Genomic DNA, 25,417 nt, shown 5'->3' on the forward strand with positions numbered 1-25,417 from the left:
GATCCTGGGCTCAGGGAGGAGCCGCGGGCTTGGCATTCTGGGCGCACCTGCCTCGATCCAACGTTCTCCGGGTTCTGTGGGTCTCGGTTTCCTCCCCTGGGACAGTGGGTGGCCGCGTCAGCCTCATCTGGCTGGAGGGGTGGAAGGCAACGAGAGCAGCAGTAAGGGTGGGAGAGGCCCACCGAACCTCTCGGCCTCCCCTCGTGTCCATGTTGCCCTGAAAGGAGGGTTGAAAGCCCCGGTGGCATCTGTTGGGGCCCGCTGAGCTCACAAGAAAAGGGAGGAGACGACTTAGGTGGGCAGGGCATGAGGACGACCAAGTGGGTATCGGAAGGAACCACAGGAGTGGCCTCGGAAAGCTTGGTCAGAACCACCTGCCTCGTCCACACCCCACGATGTAGGCATGTGTGTTGGTGAGCGGTCTGATGTGCTTGCACTGCCCCAGGCACGGGGCTGGGCCCTCCTGGCGGGGCGGGGGACACAAAGCTGGAGGAGGCTCACGACACACACAGTCACCATACCATGGGGGGTCAGGGGACAGGATGCAGAGGCGGGCCTGCCCGGGAGACCCAGGCGGAGACCCACCCTCAAAAAGGTGCTCCAGACGACAGCCTGGAAGAAGTTCAAGAAAGGTTCAGGTTCATGGTGTCAAGAGAGTGTGGACGATGACACCCTGCCCTGCTCCTGTCCCCTTCAGCTCCTCCCACAGCTCCAGTGGACTGGTGATGGCTGCCTAGAACTCAGTTCTAAGATTCCTGAGAGCTGAGATCAATTGCTGATGTCTGCTGTGGGCACAGGCTGAAGGTAAGTGGTGCCTGAATCTGTTTCTGCCATCAGTGACCTAAACAGAGAGTCTCAACCCTGGCTGTGCTGAAAATCACTAACAGTACACAGGCTTGGGTCACAGCACAATAGACTGGGATTTGGTTGAAGTTCTCCACTCTTCTGGGGGTTTTTGTTTTTTCCTGAAAATTCCACAGCTGATTCAAATTTGCCCCTAGAGGTGGAGACCATTAAACAGGACAATTCTTTCCTTTCAAACCTGTAACTTCCATTATTCACTCAACAGATATTAAGTGAATGTAGTTTAGAGGTTACCATGTGAGACAGAAGCCTGAAGAAAACATTGTTCAGAAGCAGAATTAGACCCCACATTCTACTCAGCAAGTATTTACTAAGCACCTACCGTATGCCATGCCTGGTCTAAACCCTGGGAATAGAGCATTAGCCACATATCCAGACCCTGCCCTCCTGGAGGTTTTACTCCCCAACTCCCCACATCCCAAAGTCTGGAGCTGACATGAAGCCCCTCTTCACCACCCTCCAGGTCCTATGTGCCTTTGAGCACTTTCCTCTTACATTTCCTTTGTAACAAGTCCTCGCTGGGGCGCCTGGGTGGCTCGGTTGAGCATCCAACTCTTGATTTTGGCTCAGGTCATGATCTCAGGGTCGTGGGATCAAGCTCTGCATCGGGCTCCTCGCTGAGTGTGGAGCCTGTTTGGGATTCTCCCTCTCTCCCTCCCTCTCTGCCCCTCTCCTACTCCTGCTCTCTTCCTCTCTCAAAAAAAAAAAAACAAAACAAAAAAAGTTGTCCTCTGTGCTTGGCAAAGGGCCTGGCACAGAGTTTATGGATTTTTAACACATATTTACTGAATGCTTACTTTATGTCCAGACTTGTGGTCCAGGTGCTGGGGATCTAACTGTGACCAAGGGAGATCCAGTCACCGCCTTCACGGACCTTGCAGTCCGCGTGCATCCGCGCACACGCAGGCACGTTTCTGCAGGGGGGGGTGGGGGGGGTGGTGGTGACAAGTTTACTCCATGTGGCCACAACAGTTGGGACAACTCGTGTCTACTGGAAGTGATTTTCAGGTGTATACAGAGTGCCCAAACCCCTGATGCCCTTCTAGGGACCAAAAACACCCCACGTAGGAACCCCTTGAAGACCCCACGGTCAGAAACACCTGGTTAAGGTCCAGTCTCCACCATTTTCTAGCATCTCAGGGCCACAATTTCTTGGCGGGGTTACAAGGATTCATGGAGATAAATGAGCACTTACTATGCTCACTTAAAGGTTATCGCGCACTTACTGGGTCCCAGCACATAAACGCTGAGTCGATGAACGCGGGTTAACCATAGCTGGGTGGTTGTCAGCATTCAGAGATCATCCGGGCCAGCATGACTAGCAGAAAGGTATTCAATAAAGGAGGTGCCAGGACAGAAGGCCAGATCCTTTTTCCTTGGCTAAGCATGCATTTCACCATTTTAAAGGTAACGTGATTAAAAGAACTCCGGGACAGTCTTGTTTGGACTCTACTTCTTAGCGAAGCTGTGTGAGCTTAGACAAAATGACCCCCTGCGTCTGGATTCCAGCCTGTTCGTGGGTTTTAAATCAATCGACAGAGCCAAAACGCTTAGAACAGTTCCGGGCACGTACGGACTATATTGAGTTGTATGATTCTTATTGTTCTACCTGCCACACAACCCACAGCGAGGGCCACCACCTCCCAGCTTCAGGCCACGATCAGCCAACAGGGCCCTCTCCGGGACTCCGAAAAAGAGCGGGGAGGAGCGCGCAGGCGCGATGGCGGGGGTGGGGGTGGGGTTTTCTGGGAAGCCCTGGCCGCCCGACGGGTGGCCATCTTGGTAAAGGGCAACGACGCCAGCTTCTCTACGTCATCAGTCTGCGCGACGGGCGAGCACCCGGCCGTCCGGGTCGCTTCGGGAGCGGTGGGTGGGGTGGGGTAGGGCGGGCGGCGGCGGGCGCCGCCGGGGCGAGTGGTGCAGGGGCGTGATGGGGGAGGCGGCCGTGGCCGCAGGGCCTTGCCCGCTGCGCGAGGATAGCTTCACGCGCTTCTCGTCGCAGAGCAACGTGTACGGGCTGGCGGGCGGCGCGGGCGGGCGCGGGGAGCTGCTGGCCGCCACCCTTAAAGGCAAGGTGCTGGGCTTCCGCTACCAGGACCTCCGACAGAAAATCCGGCCCGTGGCCAAGGAGCTGCAGTTCAACTATATTCCCGGTGCGTGGCGCCATGGGGTCGGGGGGGGTTCTGGAACGTGGTGTTGAGAAGGCTTCCGAGGCCCTGAGCTGGGTCCCCATGATGGGAGAATGGGATCCGGGTGATTGAAAGGGGTGAAGGCTGATGATCAGGAGGCATTGGTGTCAGTGGTTAGGGTTCAGGATTCCTCGTACCGTGGTTATGATGATCAGGACTCACATGGAGCCAGAAGTAATGATAATTGCAGAGATGGTCGGAGATTAGCGATTACTAGAGGTCAGGGGTCGCCATGATGGGGGATAGAGGGGTCAGAAGTCTGCCTGAAACGCGAACTTTGAACTGTCCCCTCCCAGTGGACGCGGAGATTGTCTCCATCGACACCTTCAACAAGTCGCCCCCAAAGCGGGGCCTGGTTGTGGGGATCACGTTCATCAAGGTATCCAGCCTCCCTCCACCTACCCATTCCCTTCTCCTTACACGCACGGCGGATCCCCCTGAGTCTCACCCAGATGCCCCTTGGTGCCGCTCCTCTTTCCTGAGGCCAGTTTCCCATCCCAGGACTCAGGGGACAAGGGCAGCCCGTTCCTTAACATTTACTGCGACTATGAGCCTGGCTCTGAGTACAATCTTGACTCCATTGCCCGTAAGTGTGGGCTCTGGGGAAGGAGGGTTGGGGAAGATGGGAGGGGGGACCTGTCAGGTCCCCGGTGTCTATTTGCGTGTCCTCCCCTTACAGAGAGCTGCCTGAACCTGGAACTCCAGTTCACTCCTTTCCAGCTGTGCCATGCAGAGTATGTAAGCCACAGGTGTAATACGATAGAGTGTGTGTGTGTGTGTGTGTAGGGGGGGGGGGGGCTGCAGCAAACGAGGCAGCAAACCTGCCAGAAGAGTGTCAGACTCTTGTTTTGTTCTTTTTTTTTTTTTTTTTACAATTTTTTTAATGTTTATTCATTTTTGAGAGACACAGCATGAGCGGGGAAGGGGCAGAGAGACACAGAATCTGAAACAGGCTCCAGGCTCTGAGCTGTCAGCACAGAGCCCGACACGGGGCTCGAACTCACAAACTGTGAGATCCTGACCTGAGCCAAAGTCGGACGCTCAACTGACTGAGCCACCCAGGCGCCCCTCTCGTTTTGTTCTTTAGAGCACGGTGCTTTTATTTTTATTTTTATTTTTTTCAACGTTTTTTATTTATTTTTGGGACAGAGAGAGACAGAGCATGAACGGGGGAGGGGCAGAGAGAGAGGGAGACACAGAATGGGAAACAGGCTCCAGGCTCCGAGCCATCAGCCCAGAGCCCGACGCGGGGCTCGAACTCACGGACCGCGAGATCGTGACCTGGCTGAAGTCGGACGCTCAACCGACTGCGCCACCCAGGCGCCCCAGAGCACGGTGCTTTTAAGGTCGCTATTTAGATCCTCTGAGCGCTGAGCACCTGTGTCCTAGACATCTAGAACGCTCAGGTTCTGGGGTTCTCGACTTGGTTCTCGACTCAAGGACCCAGAGGGGCGAAGTTTTCTGGAGTCGTAAGCTCTGAGATTCCAAGATTTGAAAGCTCTGCTGTTTGGTAATTCAGAGATTTCGTGATGATAAAGTCGTTCCTCTGTTTCATGGTCTCGTATTTCAAGGAGGTGGAATACAGACCATCTAGGATATGAGGTTCTAGAACCCCGAAATATGAGAATTCCAGTCTAGAGCTCCAGACTCCATTCTAGGACATCAGTGGTCTAGCACAGCCCTTGGCCAGGTTTTTCTGCTAAGGGCCAGTCTTTATCATAACAACTCAAGTCCGCCATTGTAGCAAGAAGGCAGCCATCGACACTATGTCAATGAACGGTGTGGCTGTGCTCCAGTAAAACTTTATTGACAAAAATCGGCAAGTTGGATTTGGTCAGAAGGTCATAGTTTGCCAACTTCTGGTCTTAACAGGTGAGAATTCTAGACACTGATGCTCTGGATTCTAGGATTTGGATGTTGCGCCATTTTACGAGTCGGACTATCCACCGTGGCAATTCCTAAAAGTTCTGGCATTTCAAAGGAGACAGGAAACAGAACTTGGGGAACACTGGAGTTCTAGATTAAAGAGTTCCTAGCGTTCTGGGTTTCTGCGACCCTTTCTAGAGCTCTCCACGTTCCATTCCTGAACCCACATCCAGAATGAGGACTCCAGCAGGCAAGGAAGGGCTCTAGAAACAGAACGTTTCTATGATTCTCAGGTTGGAGAATTGTGTACGTGGACTCTGCCTCACAGGGGTTCTAGACTTCTTTGCTTTCAGGGTCCAGGTCGGGAACCAGCTGGACACAGTGTTTCTCCTGAGTGGGAATGACCCGGCCATTCATCTCTACAAGGAGGTGAGGCAGAGGGAGGTGTGGCGGGCAGAGCCCTGCTCTCTCGGGCTGCCATGGGCTGGTGCCGGGGTCTGTGCGTGAGACTGGCCACCGACACGTTTCAAGTCAGGGGGGTCGGTCTTGGTTCCCCCAGAACGAGGGGCTGCATCAGTTTGAAGAGCATCCCGTGGAAAACCTCTTCCCAGAGCTCACGAATCTGACCAGTAGGTAAGAGAGCCCCCGAAAGAGGCCAGCGGGGCCCCGGGAGGGCGGCCTCCGAGAAATCAAGTGGTGGCAAAGCCCTCAGGGACGGTAGAGACAGAGATGACCTCAGAGAAACCGGGCAGGGGAGGTGAGTTCAGAAAACTCCGGCCATACACATGAAGTCCATGGCGAGTGGTGATCCCAGAGAGAAATCAGGCCCAGCGGGGGCCCCAGGGCGACAGGAAGGGGGCGGAGGCTCGTGGGGAGGCAGAATGTGGGGCCGGTATCTGATGACGCCCTCCGGCCCCTCCGTCCACCTGCCCACCCACCAGCGTCCTCTGGCTTGATGTCCACAATCTGCCCGGCACATCCCGGCGACTCTCCGCTCTGGGTTGTCAGAGCGGTTATGTCCGAGTTGCCCACGTGGACCAGCGAAGTCAAGGTGATGGGCGGGATGGGGGCCGGGCAGGGGGCGGGGTGGGTGGGCGGGGCAGGGCCCTGACTCCTCACCCCCCACTCAGAGGTTCTGCAGACATGGGCGATCCTGCAGGACGGCCCCATCTCCCGAGTGATCGTGTTCAGCCTCTCAGCCCCCGAGGGTGAGCTCTGGGGTGCAGACTCAGCTCCCCACTCCCAGATTCACACCCCTCTCCCGGAGCGTCCAGCCCCTGCCCGTCCCTCCCATGCTCCCTCCCTCCCTTCTGTGCCCTCACATTCATTTCAGCCACTTGCCCCTGGATTCTAATCTTGGTCCTTTACCCTGGAGTTGACCTTCTGCTTTTCCTTTCGTCTAACCGTCAGCCCTCACATTGTGACTTCCTCTGATCCCCCTCTCTGGCCTCCTCACTCTGTCTCTTGCTGCTGTCTGCCCCCAAGCTTTTCCTGGGGACTCAGCGCTGCGCCCCCCCCCCAACCCAGGCTCCCCTCTCCTGCCTGTTCCTCTTGCTTGTGGCCCGCCCTTCTCTGACGGCTCCATTCGCCTGGCCCCTGCGGGCTGCCTTCCGCCCCTCGGGTCGTTCCTTACTCGTCTCCCTCCCTCTCTGGTCTCACACCTGTTCCCCCCATCATCTTGTCTAACCGCGAAGCTTCCCTTCATAGCACGGCGAAGGCAGGGTCTCCCTCCTCTTTCAGAGCGGTGGGGCAGGGGAGGAGGGATGGCGAGGAGGAGCCTGGAGCCTGTCCCCTCAGGCCCCGCCCCACGCGTGTCCCCGTCTCCAGAGACCCAGGACCGGCCGCAGCGGGAAGAGTACAGCGTGCTCGTGGCCAGCATGTTGGAACCAGCCGTGGTGTATCGGTGAGCGGCCCGCACGGCGGACTCACAGGGGCGGCCTGACCTCCTGCTCCCGCACCCGGTCATTCTCAGGAGGAAGCCCCCTCGGGTGAGGTTGTCCAGGGCTGGGCAGGTAAAGGTGATCGTGCCCCAGGGAGGGGGAGTGCGAGTGTTCGGGTCTAGAACTCGTAGCGGATCCATCGAAGCCTTGGGACAGGAACACAGATGTCTGCTCCCCCTGGACGAGCGTGTTGGCAGACGTTTAACCGCGGGCTCGTTGGGTGAGGAAGCCCTGACTTGCAGCGTTTGTCAGCTTCTGGGGTGTAACTTACTCCTGCTCTGGCGGATTTTGAGCCGCCGACGCACTGCTAGCCAGCGGTGGCTCACCTGATGTCCGAGCTGGAACCCAGCTCCCAGGCTCCAGGGAGGCGATGTGGGTGTCCGGACCGGAGGCCAGGGTGTCACCAGAAGGGATAAAGTGGGTTTCCGTTCGGGAGGGAGATGGCCCCGCCTCCAGGGGACAGATGGGCGTCCATATCGGTTGACAGTCTGCGTGAGCAGTCTGACGGACGTGAAGACGTCCGGGTCGGAGACGAGGGTGCCGAGGAGGAGCGGTGTGTCCAGACCTGAGCAGGGGGAGTGGCGTGGGCCAAGGGCGGTGGGCGCCGTGGTGCGACCGCGGCCCCCCCACCGCCTCCGTGACCCTCAGGGACCTGCTGAGCCGGGGCCTTGAGGACCAGCTTCTCCTGCCCGGCAGTGACCAGTTTGACAGCGTCCTCTGTGGCCTGGTCACCGATGTAGATCTGGACGGGCGGCCCGAAGTCCTGGTGGCCACCTACGGACAGGTGGGACCGGAGGGGTGGGGCTGCCCCCGCCCCGCCCCCTGCCCCCGCCCACCGCCCCGCCTCCCCGCGCGGTCCTAACCCCTCGCCCCCCTGCACAGGAGCTCCTCTGTTACAAGTACTGCGGCCCGGAGTGCGGGCTCCCCGAAGCCGAGTGGGGATTCCGCTTGCTGTGGCAGCGAGACTTCTCCAGCCCACTGCTGGCGCTGGCACACGTGGACCTGACCGGGGACGGGCTGCGGGAGCTCGCCGTGGTCTCCCTGAAGGGCGTGCACATCCTACAGGTAGCTGGGCTCCTCAGGTTCGGGGGGGGGGGGGGGGGGGGCCCTTGCAGCGGCACCCGGGGTGGGGGTGTTTGCTCGGCCGCCTTCTCGAGGGCACGCTCCCGCGGGAAACACGTCAGAGGCCACGGGGAGCAGCCACGCGAGGAGGTGGCCTCAAAGGCCCGACCCCATGGGAGCCCTGCAGCCTGAGCCCATTGTTCGCACAAAGGGATTGTTGGCTGCAGGCCCCCTCTTGGAGGAGGGAGTGACCTGTTTCTGGGAGGAGGTTCTCGCTGGCCAAGGACAGTCTCAGGAGCAGAGGCCGCTGGTTGGGGAGGGGGGGACACCATCATGGCAAAGGGGGTTCCGACATGGCATCTGTCAGCCCCAGCCCGCCCTCAGCCTCCTGACTTCAGCCCTCGGTTCCTCGTGCTTTGTCTGACTCTGTCCCTTCGCTGTGGCCTCACCCAGATCTGCCCCCACCCCCCGCCCAGTGATCTAACCTCTGCCCTCCCGCAGGGCCCACTCTCCTCACTGCCTCGCCCTCTCCTCTGTGTGCAGCCGGCTGCGCTCCGGCTGTGGTCTGACCTCCCCCCTGCTGTCGCGTTCTGACTCCCAAAGGACGTTTCCTACCCTCGTCCCGTAGCCTCCCCTCCGGGCCTCCCGCAGCCAGCCTCCGGCTTTCCACCAACGTCTAACCTTGGACCTTTCCACTTTGGCCTAACCTCGGAACTTTCTGTTGTGGTCAGGCCCTTGAGCTTTGGTCCGTTGTCCGGCCTTGGGCTGTACTTCGACCCCCGCCATGGCGGCCTAACTGCCGTAACCCCTGTTGGGGTCTAGTCGCCAACCGTTCAATGGTCCGAGGTCCAACCCGGAACCCCCCCCATTCTGTTTCACCTCCAACTAATGCAGTCTCCCCTCCAGCCTTTTTCCTGTGGCTCCCCCCTCCCCCCCCTCCCCCCCCCCCCCCCCCCCCCTTCTCAGGCTGCGGTCCACCTTTGGCTCCCAGTGTGGTGTTTGCCTTGGCCGTATCTCCGGTCTGCCTCCAAGACTGTCTCTGTATGGTCTAGCCTGGGTTCTTTCTCCCGGAAGCTAACCATACCAGCTCCCCTACAGTCTTTGCTTGGGTCTTTTCCTACCGTCTGTGCCTCAATGGAATGGTCTAGGTTTGACCTCAGAAGAAAGGGGAACCGTTGGACCCCGGCGGAGAGGTCGCAGGTTAGACCCTAATGGAAAGGGCGTAGGTTTGATCCCAGTGGAAGAGGCTGTGGTCCGACTGTGGGAGAAAGGACTTCCTTCACTGTGGTCTGACCATCCCTTCACCAAGGCCTCATCCCTCATTCAGGCCATCTCACTGTAATCTCTTCTGCCCTTTCTGCCAGGGTCTAGCCTCAGACGCTCCAGCCAGGGTCGCACTCTGTCCCGTTGGCCTACTCTTTGTTGGCAGGGTCTCGCCTCAGTCTCCCCCACTGTGGTCTAACCTCAGCCTCACCTCCCACACAGTGCGGTCTGTCTCCCATGTTTTGGTCCTCCCCTGTCCTTTCCGAGTCCTAACCTCAGACCCGTACAATTGGGTACCGTCTTTGTTCTTCCCACTGGGAATTCACTGAAGGCCGTCCCCCTGGGTCTGACCTTCACCCCTTCACAGGGACCTGTCCCCCCCCCCCCCACCCCACCGGCTGGTCTGCGCTCCGGCCTCCCGCCGCAGCCGAGCTCCGGGCCTGTGGGATTGTCCCCTCCAGACCATCCCGAGTGATCTAACCTGCACCCTGGCTGCCCGGTCTCAGCCCTGCCCTCCTCTTGTCCCCCACAGCACAGCCTGGTCCAGGCCTCGGAGCTGGTCCTGACCCGGCTTCGGCATCAAGTGCAGCAGAGGAGACGACGTCAGTCACAGAGGCCTGGGGACGGGGTGGGTCCAGAGCCTGCTGAGACTCCAGGCTCCTGAGCTCCTACCCACTGCCCGCCCCAGACGCTGGTGTAGTTCACTGGGGCCGTCACCTCCAGCCATTCGTGGTGGGGAAGCATCCTGAAAGAGAGGATGGTCTCCCCACATCCCCCAGTGGTAGAGCTGTGGGTTCCTGCTCTGGCTGTGCCCCGTGGTGCCCTGTGAGCCCGGCTGACACACTCCTTCTCTGTGCCTCAGTGTCCCCATTTGGAAACGGGATGACCCCCCCCCCCAACTCCTGCCCCTCTTCTGCCCCCAATGAGCATTGGTCAGCCAATGATTATTTATATGTCCGGAAGAACTAGACTTTTGAGTTGCCTTCATTCTCTTTCTTTTGTTCTGGCAAGCGGTTGGTGAGTGCCTGCTGTGTGCCAGGCTCCGCGTTGGGTGCTGGAGGAATGGAGGGAGGGGAATATGGGGAGAGAAAAGGCCAAGGTTAGACCCAGAAGTGGGACCGAAGTGAGATCACGCTGTAGACCTCCGAGAACGGAGTAGGAGGTTAGAAACGAGGCCCTGTCATAAAGGCTGGAGTGAAACCAATGTGGAAAAGACTGTAGAATCCAACAGAAAGGACTGAGGTTGGACCCCAGGGGAGAGCCCCGGGTCTGAGGTTAGACCCAAGTGGAGAGCTCTGGGTCAGGTTAGACCCCGGTGGGAAAATACAGAGCTTAAGCCTCAGAGGAAAGGATATGGGGGGGAAGGACTATCGTGGGGAAGCTATGGTCAAATTGCAGCAGAGGGTTTGAGGCTAGACGCCCCCCCTGCCCCCGGATGAATAATGCTGAGGTTGGACCCTCACAAATTACTGTGGTTAGACCTCCCCAGCAGAAAGCAAGTGAGTTTAGATCCCCTGAGATGAGACCCAGGAGGCAAAGACCTGGGGCTTGCCATGTTGGAAAGGACAAAGGTTAGACATGATTGAAAAGCCCCGGAGATCCAGGGACCAGGGAGTTTGAGGCGGAGGGGTGCTGACTTCCCTGGCCACCGCTCTGCCGGCTGTATGAATTGCCTCTCCTGTGTCCCCTTCTACAGCAAGGTGGGGGAATCAGGGACCTGGATCTCGGGGACCAGCAGAGGGCCGGACCGGAAGAGCTCTTGCCCTCCCCCACTGCAGGCCAGGAATAGACTCTGGGGCAGGACAGTTGGGGAATGATTCCTGAGGGGGATCCGGGCTGGTGGGGAGGGTGGGCCCTTTCCTCCCCGTGGCAGGGTTTGGGTGGGACTCCCGCTTCCTGGGGCCCCAGGGGCAGGCACCACAGTCCCGGCCATCCGTACCACCTCCTACCACGGAAGCCCACCCAACAGTCTGACCACCCACGCCGGCCGTGAAGACCCAAGCCCCCGGGTAGGTTTTTAGGAGGCAGGAGCCCCACCGGCTCTTGGCCGCTCTCGCCGTCTCCCGGAACCCAGGCCCAAGCGTGGGAAACGGCCGGGAGCTGCGTTGGCTCCCTCGTCCCCTGGCAGCCTGCCCAAGGGGTGTCCAGCCTGGACTGGCGGTGGGCACCGATCGTTGGCAGGAGCGAGGTCTCCTCCCTCCTGCTGCCCGCCTGCCGAGGCGGAGAGCTGCCATCCCCTCCCGTCCTAGGCAGGAGTGGACCGCGGTATGGAATTGAAGTGAGCATAGTTCGTGATGGCAGGGGTCTGTGAGGCGTGTGCGCCCCTGTGTGCCCGCTTCAGCACTCGCGATTTTGTGCCTGCAGGAGCCTGGGACGCTCGCCTGGTCCTTTGCGGTTTCCTTTCTGACTTCTTACTTGCTCCTCAGCGCGGGGCAGCACGCGGTGTGGTGGCTTAAGGGTGTTGGAGCCTGGAGCCATGCTTGGCCGCTCTGTGCCTCAGTTTCCCCATCTGCAAACCGAGGCCGGCCGCAGCGACTTCGCAGGGCCGTTAGGAGGACTAGCGGTGTCAAGGCAGGGCAATCACTTAAGGAGAAAATTTGCAACACCGCACGGCACGTGTAAGGGGCACTTTGAATGGCAGCTGCTGTTACTATTATTGATGGGTGTGCCTTTGTGGTTGTTGCCGGCTTGCTTTGCGAGGTTATAGGTCAGCAGGCGCGGCATGTGATTTTGGATCTAACTCTGGCTAAACATTCTTGCCCTCCCCCCCGCCTCCCCGGTTCTGTGAGCCTGTAACTATTTGTAGCTGTTTTTTTGCCTCTTCGGCCCTTGTAGGGATCAGTGTGTGTTGGGGAGGGCAAGGATGCTTGTGAATGACCCTCGGCACCCCACCTACCGCGCACACTCTCTCACACACACACACACACACACACACACACACACACACACACACACACACACGCGCGTCTGCCGCTGTCCCCTGCCTGTAGTGCTGAACCTGCAGGGTGGGTGGGAGGCTTGGGCTCCCCCCAACCTCCTCTCTCCAGGCCCCTCCCCAAGCCTCCCCCGCCTGTCGCCTGCCTCCCTTCTCCCCGCCTCCTCCTCCTCCCCTCCCTCTCCGGCTCCTCCTCCCTCCCAGCACTCTCCCCCGTCCCTCCTCCTCCCTCTCTCCTGACTCCCCCTCCCCCGTGTCCCTCCCCCCTCTTCCTCTCCTCCTTCTATCCCCTCTCCCTCCCCTCCTCCCCGGCTCTCCCTCTCAGTCTCCAGCTTCTCTCTCTCTCTCTCTCTGTCTGTCTGTCTCTCTCTCTTTCCCTCTCGGTCGGGCGGAGGTGCCCACCACCGCCAGCCCAGTGCTAGGGGGACCCAGTCCAGGCTGTAGCTGCAGGTAAGAGACCCCCAGTTCTGGGAGGGGGGGAGCGTGGAGGAAGGACGGTATTGCCCCAGGCGGGTGGAGGGGGACATGTGAGGAGCCAGGAGCCGCTCTTCCCTGAGCTCATTTATGGGGGGTGGGGGGCTGCATATTCCGGGCGGGGATACCGGGTCCCCTCTGTGGGGTGGAGGCACCGCCAGCAGCCAACATCCTCAGCCCCTCCTGGGTCCCAGGAAGCCTGGCCGGCTGGGGAGGGGGTGCCTCCTGGGTACTGAGGGAGCGAGAACACCCCAGCCCGTCTGGGGCAGCCCCCCTTCGTGTTCTCTCCCTCCGCCCCCGCCTTCCTGTGTCTGGGTCTCGTCTGTCTCTCCACATCTCTCGGGGGTCCTGTCCTGCAGAGTCTGGCTGCCTCTCTGAGTCCCTTCCCCTGTGTCTCTGTCTGTCAGTCCCTCACTCCCGCCTCTGTCCCTCTGTGTCCCTCTGTGCCTGGGTCTGTTCTGTGTCTTTCGGGGGCTCTGTCTCTAAGTCCTTGGTTTCTTTCTCTCTGCCTTCCTCTTTCGCCATCTGTGTCTGTGTCTGTCTCTCTCTCCTGTCTCTGCTCCCCGGTGTCTCCGACTCTCCTGTCTCTCCGGGTGTCTCTCTCTCTCTCTCTCTCTCTCTCTCTCTCTCTCTCTCTCTCTCTCTCACACACACACACACACACACACACACACACACACATACACTCTCTCTCATTCTCTCTCTCTCTCCCCTGCCCCTCTCCTTCTCTCCATCTCTGTCTGTAGGTATGCGGTCTCTGTTTCTCTGTCTCTCTCTCTTCCCTGGTAGCGGGTTAACTCTCCTCCTACACACCTCTGTCCCCGCCCCTGGCAAGGGGGAGACCTGGAGGAAGAAGATCCCCACCCCCTGCAGAGTGGGCTCCCCCAGAAGCCAAGGAGTCCCCCAAACTCCTCTCCCTTCTGCCCAGCTCCCGCCCATCCTCTCGGCAGGCTTGTGCCCATCCCTCCCCTGAGGACAGAGCTCCTCTCCTCCCTCTTCTGGTAGACTGGACGGTCCTTCCTGCAGTCTGACTTCTGTACCTTGTCTGCCGGTTGTCCAGTTCATCGCTTGCCTCATCCATCCTTTTGACAGTTGCTGAGCGCTCTTCCTCCGCCAGGCACAGCACTACGTCCAGGGGGCGGATCAGGCCGGTCCTTTCTGCAGCCTTACCTCCATCGCTCTCAGGGCAGACCAGCCTCAGACCCATCCCTCGTGGGGGTGGATCCCCATCCCCCGGGGGCTCCCGGAGGGCCCCTCTGAGCCTGGAAGTCCCTGGCCAATACATCCTCCTCTTTCCTGGGGGGGGAAGGGGACCCAGAAAGGTGGGCGAGAGTGAGTGACAGGGGAGAGGTGTGAGCCCAGCCGCAGCAGCCCCCGCTGTGACGGGGTGAGGTCCTCGAGTACCCACGTGGGGCCCGATGGGTTCAAAGGAGCACCTCGTTCGGAGTCCCATGCCTTGACTTTCCATCCTCCCCTGCCCCGGAGTGGAAGCTGCGCGACCTGGCCAAGCTCTCTTCTCCCTCCGGACCTCGGTTTACCCATCCGTGCGTGGTAGCCCTGAGCACTGAGACTATGTGTGACCCCCAGGCTGGGACACGGTTCACCCAGGAGCAGGAAGTGGGTGTGTTTAGAAGCTCGGGTCCCCACCTCTGAAGTCTCTCCAAGGAGCCCGGCGGGCAAGCCCTGGCCCCACCAAGCACAACCAGGAACCACGACCTCACTCGCCAATGTGAGGGAGGGAGGGAGGGAGGGAAGGAGGGAGGGAGGGGGTCCCACCCAGCAAGGCCAGACTGGACCCCCTTCCCTTACGCTTGCAATCCCGCCCTAGACAGGAGGTGTCTGAGACCCTGAGAGGCATGTGAGGCAGAACCGGGGCGCTCGCCACTGGCCCAGCTGGACACCTGCCCACGAGGGTGGGGGGACATCGGGAGATCCGGACTCCTACCCTGGCCTCAACCTGATCCTTTTGCCCCTGGATTCTAAACCCAGATTAGGTTTCAGGGCTGCTGGTGGACGAAGAGAGGCAGAGACAGGCGCCTTTAGCAGAGAAAGTCCAGCTGTCCGCAGCGACAGGGCTCAGACGTCTTGGTCATTCATTTCACAAATATTTATCTCGTGCTTTCTCTTCCTGACCACCCCCCCCCCCGCCCCACTCCCCTAAGGCCTCAGGTTTTGCAGGAAAAGGGATTGAGCCAGGATGCTTTGCCCATCCCCTGGGAAGGAGGGCAGGCATGAGAACCCCCCCCCACCCCCCCACCCCCGTTGGCTGACTTTGGCCTCCCTTGAAGACCACAGCAGGAGGGACAGGTGGTTAGATGTGAGGGGGCACTTTCCAGGCCTTGGCCCTCCCATGAGAGAGGGAGTTGGATGCTTGAGATGAATTCCTGACTCCCAGGTGGCCCTCCTTTCTCCTGGAAGCCGGGGAGAAGGGAGGGAGAAGAGAGCGTGAGTCTTTGCTTTGGATCCTGGTGGGTTTGTAATTATGCCTAAGTTGTTGCTAATTAGGGGGCTGCTAATTAGATGTATCATTAGGGGCCTTGCTGAGGGGGCTAATTGTGCGGTGGCCCTTTAAGAATCCCCCTCTCCCCGCCCACACACACACACACACACTCCTCAGGGATGTTCTGCCAACATTCTGCCTCCCTCCCCCAGAGGAGCGGGCTCCCAGCCCTTGAGTACGTGGGCGTGTTTTGGGGGCAGGCTGTGGGTTAGACTCGGAGAAGAACTTCCAGACAGAAATGGAAGTTACTGGGAGAACCGAGGTTGGTGGCCAAGGCAGGGGTCAGACCTCTCCTTCTAGTCTCAGTCCCCCCCCCCCACCTTTTTTCAAAACAGGCTACTGGGTTACCATGGCAACATAAGAGTGGGGCCCAGGAGCTGGGAGTTGGGGCGACTCCCAGAGAGAGAAATGAAGCCAGAGTTGGTGCTGGGGGCTTTGAATGAGTTTTTAACCTCTCTGAGCCTTGACCCTCTCATCTATGAGACCGCTAGGGCCTCGCCAAAGTGGGGTGGTGTCATTTTGAATAGAGAGCTCAGGGAGGGTGATGCCTGAGCAGAGAATTGGAGAAGAGAGGGTGAATATTGTAGGGAACAGGGTCTCAGGAAGGGAGAAACAGCAGGTGCAAAGGCCCTGAGGCAAGAACTTGTCTAGCATGTGAGGAACCCGGAGGTGGCCGGGGCCAACGAGTAAGGGGGACAGGGAGAGAGATGAAGCCAGAGAGGGAATGAGGAGGCCAGACCACACGAGACCTTGTCCAGGGCGAGGGTCGCAGTATTCTGAGACTCAGTTGGGAGAGACACCTGCCAGCATCGCAGGGAAAGATGTGAGCCAGAGACCCTCCAGCAGTCTCTCTGCAGCCCCACCTCAGACAGACACACAGACAGACAGACAGGCAGACGGACATCCCAGCACCCGCCAAAGCCCAGGCCCTGCACAGGAGCCCTCTGAGGCCACCAGACTTAGCTCATGAACTTAGGGCCTCCAGCCCCTGGCCTCACCCGCTAAATCATCCGGTCTGTGTCACTTGGGGCCTGGCTTCATCCATCCATCGTCCGTCTGTGGGATTCGTCTGTGTGGCCGGGCAGGTCCACAGCCCATTCTCTTTTCAGGGCCACATAACGTTCCGCTGCCCCCCCCCCAACCCCCGAGCTGTACTTCTCCGTCTGCTGCTGACAGGCATCCCATCCGGGCGGGTTCAGGAGGGACGCTGTTAGAAACAAAGCGGCAGCCGCGGACATTGTCGTGTGTGTGGCTTTCTGGCAGACACGCGTCCTAGGGCTCCTGGGTGCCCAGGTACCTGGGGGTGGAAACTGCCGGCCAATAGGGTGCAGGACGTCCAGCCGCAAGTCCCCGAAGTGGCGAGAGCAACGTCCACTCCGCCAGCAGCCTGTGACGCCCGTCTGTCTTTATCCTCCTCTCCCGGTCTCTGTCTGGCGCTCTCTGTCTCGTTGCGTCCCTGTCCCTCTGTGGCTCCCTCTGCCCCCACCCTCCCCCTCCCGGCCCCCAGCAAGCCTCGGGGGTCCCCGTGTGAATGGGCAGGGTGTGTGCCCCTCCCCCACACTTCTTCCTCCTCCCCCACAGGACCCGACACCCTCCATGGCTCCCCTGGCCTTAGTGGGGTTTGCACTCCTCCTGGGGACGGCCCCGTGCTCGGGGGCGGCCACCCCCACCCCCTCCCTGCCACCTCCCCCGGCCAATGACAGCGATGCCAGCACAGGGGGCTGCCAGGGCTCCAACCGTTGCCAGCCGGGGGTCCTGCTGCCCGTTTGGGAGCCTGATGACCCGTCGCTGGGTGACAAAGCGGCGCGGGCCGTGGTCTACTTCGTGGCCATGGTTTACATGTTCCTGGGCGTGTCCATCATCGCCGACCGCTTCATGGCGTCCATCGAGGTCATCACGTCCAAGGAGAAGGAGATCACCATCACCAAGGCCAACGGCGAGACCAGCGTGGGCACTGTCCGCATCTGGAACGAGACCGTGTCCAACCTCACGCTCATGGCCCTAGGCTCCTCAGCCCCCGAGATCCTGCTGTCGGTCATCGAGGTCTGTGGCCACAACTTCCAGGCGGGCGAGCTGGGCCCAGGCACCATCGTGGGCAGCGCCGCCTTCAACATGTTTGTGGTCATTGCTGTGTGCATCTACGTCATCCCAGCCGGCGAGAGCCGTAAGATCAAGCACTTGAGAGTCTTCTTCGTCACTGCCTCTTGGAGTATCTTCGCCTACGTCTGGCTTTATCTTATCCTTGCCGTCTTTTCCCCCGGCGTGGTCCAGGTGAGCAAGGACCCATCGGCACCTGCTCGGGGCACGTACGTCGGCAGAATCCAGAGGGGTGGCTCCCTGGGCCCGGAGACTTGGTTCATGCGTTCGCAGAAATGCATGCTCACATCGGGGAGGGCCACCAGGTATGGTCGTGCAGGTCACGCGCTGCACAAGGGCGGTGGGCCGGGGAAGGCAATATACCCGTCCAGAAGGAATGGCTTGAGCTCTTCTAACAGTGCCATACGTGTTGACAGAGTCCTTGTGACCTGTGCAATGGCTACCACAGGTCACAGCCTAGCTAGGTATGTGCCAGCTATGGAGTCGTGGCTCGCAAAATTCACTCATCATTCATAACCGATCTCTGATGTTAGGATAATTTATGCCGCATCGCTGAAATTTACACTCACTCCGGTCCAACGCAGGTACGAACCCAGTCCGCTGCAAAGACCACTTTGCACGATTCGTTCCGACAGTGAGACACAAGCTGGCCCCACCGCTCCATAACTCACACCCCCCCCCCCCATTCACATAACCATTCGCCTCTCGTCCGTCCAGCGTCTTAACCGCGCTCCGCTAAGTCTCCCTGGAAGACGTTTGCCTAATTCATTTCCCACAACCCCAAGACTTCCACCTACATCTGCATAATTTATTTATGGGTCTGGCCCAGTTCGTTCACACACATGCATAATTTATGTGAGGCTACCCAGAATTCCTTCACACATGTGCACAATCTAGTCACCCAGATCTGTCAGGTTTTGCCAATTATAGTTGCGTGTCCAGGAAGGAGCTGAGTGTTAGAAGCATAAAAATTCCTTGCAGGTGTTATAGAAACAGAACTGAGGGACCAGCAACCGCAGAGAGCTGAGGGAGAGATAGTAGCACCAGAAGACAGGGATGAGAGAGGGAGAGAGACAGTTGGCTGCCGTCGACTCACGACTGTTGACGGTGAGTTTCCTGGCTGCCAGGGTGAAAAGTACAGAAGGGGGCATCACCCAGTCCTCAAGCACTGTTAAAGAGGATGGCGTCCTGACTCGGGCTTTCAAAGTGGTCTCTGATGAGGATCTAGAGCAGAACTAGGACAAGGATTTTAGACACCATGAGCCGGAGGAGGGATAGGAATATCCCTTTGCTGATGTGAAATACTTACGTAATAAGAGAGAGGTCTTCGAGAGTCTCGCAGTTTGGTGCGTGGAGCCCGGAGCTAGACACGCTCGAGTCAAACCCCGCTTCTGCTGCTTCCCAGCTGTCCCTTGGGCAAGTGCCTCACCTGCTTTGTGCCTCAGTTTCCCCACCGGTCACCTGGGTGTCGCCACAGTACTGACGTCAGAGGGCTGTGTGGGGGTCGAATAAACTACACACGTGGAAGAACTCGGGACAGCAGGCCTAGCACAGAGTAAATGCGCGCTATCTCTCCCATCACTAAACTTGCCTGTGCCGTTGGCCAGAGGAATCTCTCGTAGAACAATGCGCATTTCCACATGTAAGCGCTTCGGCACGGCCACTTTAAAAGTCGTGATGTGGGAGCCAGCTGCTGGCACCTACTTATACTGAACAAGTTTGGGCTCGAGAGGAAGAAAAAGATCAGGAAACAAGCCATGCAAGGAGTTAGGCAGAGGAGTGGGTAGCTACAAGATTAAAAATAAGTGTATTCAGCATATATTAAACCATACAGGAAAATACTTTGTATATATATATATAACAGAGTTGAGTTCTAGACTCCGACGATTAGAAGATTTTTCACCTGAGAGAGAGAGCGAGTTCATGCTCACCAGTGGGGGAGGGGCAGAGAGAGAGAGAGAGAGAGAGAGAGAGAGAGTGGGAGAGAGAGAATCCCAAGCAAGGTTCTGTGCTGTCGGTGCAGAGCCCGATGCCCGGGCTCGAACTCACGAAACGTGAGATCATGACCTGAGCCGAGATCCAGAGTCAGCCGCTTAACCGACCAAGCCACCCAGGCGCCCCTCCAGCAGGAGGTTCGGAAGTGAGGCAGGACGTGGGACAATTCTGTATTGTGTGGGACCACCCCATGAGTCGCTGTATGTCGCCCTCTGGGACCCTCTCCCCCTTCTCCAGTCACGGTGGCAACCCACAAACACCCCTAGATTGGTGAGAGCCCCCCCTCTTGGGGGTGTCCTTGTGCACTGAACCTGTCTCACTTCTCCCGCAGGGTAGGCAGGTCCGTGGGTCCATCCGCAGTGGGTGCCCTGGAAAAAGGATGTGAGCCTCCTAGAATCCACCTTTTCTTAACTGCAGGGAGGAAAGCACATCTTCGAGGCCTGAGATGGTCTTCTGATTACGGGAGCATTCCCCTGCCCTACACATAGTGGCCAGTTCCGAGGCCAGATTTCACGTTACACCTTGTGTAGAAAATTCAGCTGCCTTTCACAAACCTGCCTGCTGGCTTTGTGAGGCTCCTGCCTTCTCTCTGAGCCATCAGGAAACCCAGCGACCAGGGGGGGTGTGGGGATTGGTTGGATCTTCAAAGATAGTTTCCCTTCTGGGCCCAGGTTAAAGATACCTCCGGGGGCCAGCTGATGGTAAATAATCTTCCACCTCTTCCTCCTTATCTTTAATGAGGAGGGTGACCGTGGGCGGATGAGTCCTGGACCTGCATAGGTAGAATGATGGTCATGTTCATTTTGAGCTCTTTTCCATGTGTCCGGAACCGACAGTGCTAAGCGCTAGGGGTACATAAGCTCATCCAGTCTTGGGGCCGTTCCCATTTTTACAGGCAAGAGGCTGAGCCACACTTGCCGCTTCTAGAAGCAGGATCTGAACTCTGCATTGCCTTGTCTCTCTGGGGAGATACAGCATGTAAACACAGGAGGAGCTTGTTTTATGGGGCTGTAATAGGAGCCAGACTTGTGCCTCTTTGAGAGTCAGAGTCCCGTCCCCAAGGGCCAAACGGATTCTAAGGAAGGAGAGTCCGGCAAAGGCTGCATTGGCGGGCGGGGGGGGGGGGGGGGAGAGGGGGGCGGAATCGGGGAGCTGGGGGAAGAGGTGAGCGGCCCCGGGTGGCGGGTGGGGTTTGGACGAGTCCGGGCGTCCCAGGTGAGGAGGGGTGCGGGGGAAACGGAGCGGGGCGAAGAGGCCGGAGGGAGAGACCGGCAGGAAGGGACACAGGCTCCGCCCCCCGGGAAGAGGCAAACACCAGCCGACACCGAACGAGACGGAGGCAGGGAGGGAAGGAGACGACGGCCTGGACAGAGAGACAGAGGGGGACGGGGCGAGGCGGAGACGAGCCGACCGGAGAGCGCAGCAGAGAGGGACGAGGCGGGGCGGGGACCGAGATGGGGACGGACGCGGGGCGGGGGGGGGGGGGGCGGGGGGGGCGGAGAGGGGGCGCCCGGCGACCACGCCCCCCGCCCTCCCCCGCCGGCGCCGGGCGGAGAGAGCCGCGGGGGCGGCCCGACGGCGGGCGGCGAGCGCGCCCCCTGGCGGCGCGGCGGTCCTGACCCGCGCGGCCGCCCGCAGGTGTGGGAGGCGCTGCTGACCCTCGTCTTCTTCCCGGTGTGCGTGGTGTTCGCCTGGATGGCCGACAAGCGGCTGCTCTTCTACAAGTACGTGTACAAGCGCTACCGCACCGACCCGCGCAGCGGCATCATCATCGGCGCCGAGGGCGACCCCCCCAAGAGCATCGAGCTGGACGGCACGTTCGTGGGCGCCGAGGTGCCGGGCGAGCCGGGCGGCCCGGGCCCCGGCCCCGCCGAGGCCCGCGAGCTGGACGCCAGCCGCCGCGAGGTCATCCAGATCCTCAAGGACCTGAAGCAGAAGCACCCGGACAAGGACCTGGAGCAGCTGGTGGGCATCGCCAACTACTACGCGCTGCTGCACCAGCAGAAGAGCCGCGCCTTCTACCGCATCCAGGCCACGCGGCTGATGACGGGCGCCGGCAACGTGCTGCGGCGACACGCGGCGGACGCCTCGCGCCGCGCCTCCCCGGCCGACGGCCCCGGCGAGGACGAGGACGAGGGCGCCAGCCGCATCTTCTTCGAGCCCAGCCTCTACCACTGCCTGGAGAACTGCGGCTCCGTGCTGCTGTCCGTCACCTGCCAGGGCGGGGAGGGCAACAGCACCTTCTACGTGGACTACCGCACCGAGGACGGCTCCGCCAAGGCCGGCTCCGACTACGAGTACAGGTGGGTCGGCTGTTCGCGGCCGCGGGCCCAGCGGTCTCCCGGCGACCTCCAGCGCCCACGCTTCCCTTGCTGCGCGCGCAGGCCTCACCATTCGCTCATTCGCCCGCTCATCCGTTCGCTCTTGCTGTTGCTTTTTTTTTTTTTTAATGCTTTTTATTTTAGAGAGAGAGAGAGAGAGAGTGAGCGGGGGAGGGGCAGAGAGAGAGGGAGACAGAGGATCCGAAGCGGGCTCCAGGCTCCGAGCTGTCGGCACAGAGCCCGACGCGGGGGCTCGAACCCACGAACCGCGAGATCATGGCCCGAGCCGACATGGAGAGTCTCTCGCCCTCCCCACCCCCTCCCCCTGCCAGGTGGCCGACGAGTCCGGGACACTCTTGTGGGCATTTGCCACACGCTGCTGGACAAGCCACGTGGCGTGGCCGCGCCCCGCCCACAGGCTGCCTTCCCATGTTTATTATCTACCTGTGGGTTTGGGGGGTTGACATCACCCTGTGTTAATTATTATAGCTCCATGACGTGTACTGTCACCTGCTGGAACAGGTTCCCCTCCACACGCACACACGCACACACGCACACACACCATTACTAAAGTAAAAAGGTTTACTGAGCACCTACCATATGCCTGCGGGGTATACACCATGGAGAACAAGACAGCTAAGGTCCCTACCCTCAAGTTGCAATAAGGTTATAAGCCGTTAAATGCATAAAAACACCAGGGGGCTGGTAAGCGCCATGTGGGAGAACTGAATGAGATAAGAGGAGAGAGGCAGTGCCCAAATGAGCCCCAGGCCCTTGGTTTCTGCCGCGGAGAAACGCATCCTTTGCACCCTCCTGAGTCTCGCTGCCCGGCTCCCTGCCTTCGCCCCTCTTTTTGAGCAGACCTGTGATCTTCCCCCGTTCGGCAATTCCTGCTGAACACCTACTATGTGTCAGGGACTACATTTTTAAAAAAATTTTTTAATGTTTATTTATTTTTGAGACAGAGAGAGACAGAGCATGAACGGGGGAGGGGCAGAGAGAGAGGGAGACACAGAATCGGAAGCAGGCTCCAGGCTCCGGGCCATCAGCCCAGAGCCCGACGCGGGGCTCAAAGTCACGGACCGTGAGATCGTGACCTGAGCCGAAGTCGGACGCTCAACCGACTGAGCCACCCAGGCGCCACCCTATATTTTTTAACATTGGTTTATTTTTTGAGAGAGACAGAGCGTGAGCAGGGGAGGGGCGGAGAGAGAGGGAGACACAGACTCGGAAGCAGGCGCCGGGCTCCGAGCTGTCAGCGCAGAGCCCGGACGCAGGGCTCGAACCCACGGACCCTGGGTTATAGAATGATAGCTTTACGGTATATTCTGCTGGCCGACGCGTAGGTGTCTCATAGTTTCCTACGGTAATGACGACACTTCTCACGGGTCTCCCACCCGCCAGGAACGGACCTGGGCAGTGGGGACCGGCCGTGAATGCAACACGTCCCGGCCCTGCCCAAAGGCAGCTGACACTCTCGCGGGAGAGACAGACCATTGGGAAGCAGACACCGAATACGTACAGTGTCAGTGGCGAGGGCTGTGAGGAAAGCAGAGCGGAGACTGGGAGGCAGTGCTGGTGGCCGCGCTGTTGACAGGGTCCCCTCGGCCACGTAGTCGGCCACGCCTCCCTTTCACTCCCTTCCGGGAGTGGAGCTGAGGCCAAACTCTTGGAGGATCTTTGGTTCCGACCTCCTGCCGCTCCCGCCTCCCTTTAGCGCTTCTCGTCCTAGGGCTGAGTGCCGTGTTTCGCCAATCTTGCCCTCCGCCACCTCGGACAGCCCAGTCTCCCCTGCGTGCCGCTGTCACGCCTTCGCGTCTTTCCACCGCTTCGGGTATTTGTGGGTCACTTCCCCCCACCTAGGGCAGTCCAGGACCCTCGTATCGGGCCCGTCCCCATTCACTTCTCCTGCCCTTCCGCCCACCCCCTGCCTTCTCCCGAGTGGGGCTCAGGATCTCCCTCTGTCATCCTGGAGCACGGGATCCCTTTGGCCACCCGCCACCTGCTCCCTCCAACCTCCCCCTACCATCCCCCGCCTCCCAGCCTCCTTCGAGGGAAGAAAAGGCATTCGCCAGATTGAGGTGTCTGCCCTTAGCCCGGCCTCTTCACTCTTGCACTCGTGCCCACACCCCTGGTCTGCACTGCCCGCCCGCCCCCTCCCCCCGCCAAAGGTTTTGCAGAAGGAAGCGAGTGCGGGTATCACCTGCTGGAATCAGAGCCCGCTTTCTCATCTGCAAATGACCTCAGTCCTGAGATGTTTGAAGTGCAGCAGTAAAGGCTGCTCGGTGGTGGAACCAAAGAGCGAGGAAAGGGTGACGTCTCCCTTCGGCCCCTGCTCTCCCATCCCAGGTGACATTCACAGACCTGGCATCACCATTCAAAGGCTGCTTAGGTCTGGGACCGGGAGGGAGGGCACCTGGGTTCCAAGATTAGCCCTGGACCCTGTTCGTCAGGCCAGTTCCTGCCTCAGTGTGGGCAATCAGGGCTGTCACGCACAGTTATTGAGGTTGTGCACTGCATAAGAGCACCCCATCTAAGAAAGCTCTGTTCACAGAGCGGACATTGCAGACTTGTGTGTCTATTGTGCTAATGTCCTGATTCATGGAAATCAAGTGTCCTAAAGAAGGGATGCCTTTGTCTGATTTGCCCACAGGTATCATAGAGATTAGGGTGGTTGAAGGGCCTCAGTTTCTCCCAGCTTTTAAAAAGTTTACTTATTTATCTCCAAACCCAATGTGGGACGCAAACTCACAACCCCGAGATCAAGAGTCCCATGCTCTACTGAGTGAGCCAGCCAGGCGCCCCAGTTCCTCCAAATTAAAGATGATCTCCGAGCCACCAAAATGGCACAGCTGTCCCAAGACTCTGAGATTGAAGCCCCCGTAATCCTCACATGCCAAGGGTCTAAAGTTCTCAGATTCCAAGACTCTCACATTTGGATATATATTTTTTAAGTTTATTTATTTATATTGAGACAGAGGGAGAGAGCATGAGCAGGGGAGGGGCAGAGAGAGAGGGAGAGAGAATCCCAAGCAGGCTCCATGCTCAATGCGGAGCCCGGTGCGGGGCTCGGACTCGCAAACCGTGAGATCATGATCTGGCCCGAAACCAGAAGTCGGACACTCAACCACCTGAGCCCCCCAGGCGCCCCCACATTTGGATAGTCTAATCCGTACCCCCAACCAGTCTCGGATGCGATGGTCCAAAGCCTTTCGTCTTCTCAGGTTTTGTGCATCCAGTGTTGAAACGGAAGCCCATCTTCTATATTTCCATCACGCCTGGTTTCTAAAATCCCCGTGTCCTTTTTCTTCCCAACCTTCTGTTTTGGGAAAAAAAAAAAAAAAAAAAAAAAAAAAGAATTCACACCTACACAAGGGCTGCAAAAATGGTTCCGGGAACCCTCTTATAGCCTTCGCCCAGATTCGCCAGTTGTGCAGATTCCGTCCTGTGCTCATTCACGCACCCCTTCCAGTTAATATGTAAGAGTATTAATAGTTGTGCCACTATATGGGAATGAGTTGCAGACAGCAGGGCCATTCGCCCATGAATACTCGCATGTGCATCTGCTAAGATGTAGGACACCCCCCCCCCCCCACCACCACCACAGTCACAGTCCGGTCGTCCCGCTCAGGACACGTAAACACCGAATCCATATTACTACCCAATCTACGGTCCCTGTTTGCATCTTCCTGCTGTCCCTGTAACATCCTTTGTGACCCTATTTGCACACGCTCCCTCCTTGCCCGTCCAATCCAGAACCCAACGTTGCACTTGGTTGTCATGTCTCTTTAAAAAAAAAAAAATTTTTTTTAATGTTTATTTTTGAGAGAGAGACAGACAGACGGAGCGTGAGCGGGGGAGGGGCAGAGAAAGAGGGAGACACAGAATCCGAAGCCGGCTCCGAGCTCCGA

At 59.0% G+C, this 25,417-nt stretch overlaps 2 protein-coding genes and 3 long non-coding RNA genes across 11 annotated transcripts in view; 2 read left to right on the forward strand and 3 right to left on the reverse strand.

Annotated features, from left to right (window-relative positions):
* Positions 1-2: 2 nt before the first annotated feature.
* On the reverse strand, positions 3-2,568 carry LOC131499346 (uncharacterized). Of its 3 annotated transcripts, none has more exons than XR_009255814.1 (4): positions 2,091-2,540; positions 1,662-1,778; positions 1,360-1,554; positions 3-131 (listed from the first exon to the last, which is right to left on the reverse strand). It is a non-coding gene; the product is annotated as an uncharacterized LOC131499346 (long non-coding RNA). The 3 variants fall into 3 exon arrangements; XR_009255813.1 differs by lacking the exon at positions 3-131 and having other exon boundaries at positions 1,155-1,554; positions 2,091-2,182; positions 2,474-2,568; XR_009255812.1 differs by lacking the exon at positions 3-131 and having other exon boundaries at positions 1,155-1,554.
* Positions 2,569-2,713: 145 nt separating this feature from the next.
* Positions 2,714-10,154, forward strand: KPTN (kaptin, actin binding protein). 2 transcript variants are annotated; one of them, XM_058707293.1, is made up of 12 exons: positions 2,714-3,017; positions 3,350-3,432; positions 3,555-3,639; positions 3,733-3,787; positions 5,273-5,348; positions 5,479-5,552; positions 5,861-5,970; positions 6,050-6,127; positions 6,747-6,822; positions 7,508-7,643; positions 7,742-7,924; positions 9,286-9,708. In XM_058707293.1, the coding sequence occupies exons 1-12, from the start codon at positions 2,795-2,797 to the stop codon at positions 9,511-9,513; spliced, it is 1,407 nt and encodes a 468-aa protein (XP_058563276.1). In that variant the 5' UTR covers positions 2,714-2,794; the 3' UTR covers positions 9,514-9,708. The 2 variants fall into 2 exon arrangements, with proteins under 2 accessions (XP_058563276.1, XP_058563277.1); XM_058707294.1 differs by lacking the exon at positions 9,286-9,708 and adding an exon at positions 9,717-10,154 and having other exon boundaries at positions 2,719-3,017.
* Positions 10,155-10,276: 122 nt separating this feature from the next.
* SLC8A2 (solute carrier family 8 member A2) overlaps positions 10,277-25,417 on the forward strand; it is a 31,938-nt gene continuing 16,797 nt past the window's right edge. For all 4 annotated transcript variants that reach the window (XM_058707289.1, XM_058707290.1, XM_058707291.1 and 1 more), the window contains exons 1-3: positions 10,277-12,569; positions 16,675-17,364; positions 20,824-21,488. In XM_058707289.1, the coding sequence (XP_058563272.1) occupies positions 16,690-17,364; positions 20,824-21,488 (1,340 nt within the window). In that variant the 5' untranslated portion in view covers positions 10,277-12,569; positions 16,675-16,689. The remainder of the gene's footprint in view (positions 12,570-16,674; positions 17,365-20,823; positions 21,489-25,417) is intronic.
* Positions 18,020-19,157, reverse strand: LOC131499348 (uncharacterized). Its single transcript, XR_009255816.1, has 2 exons — positions 18,500-19,157; positions 18,020-18,425 (listed from the first exon to the last, which is right to left on the reverse strand). It is a non-coding gene; the product is annotated as an uncharacterized LOC131499348 (long non-coding RNA).
* Positions 19,738-20,817, reverse strand: LOC131499347 (uncharacterized). The gene is made up of 2 exons (XR_009255815.1): positions 20,501-20,817; positions 19,738-19,957 (listed from the first exon to the last, which is right to left on the reverse strand). It is a non-coding gene; the product is annotated as an uncharacterized LOC131499347 (long non-coding RNA).

The sequence above is a fragment of the Neofelis nebulosa genome, chromosome 17, assembly GCF_028018385.1.
Source record: "Neofelis nebulosa isolate mNeoNeb1 chromosome 17, mNeoNeb1.pri, whole genome shotgun sequence".
Taxonomy (NCBI): domain Eukaryota; kingdom Metazoa; phylum Chordata; class Mammalia; order Carnivora; family Felidae; genus Neofelis; species Neofelis nebulosa.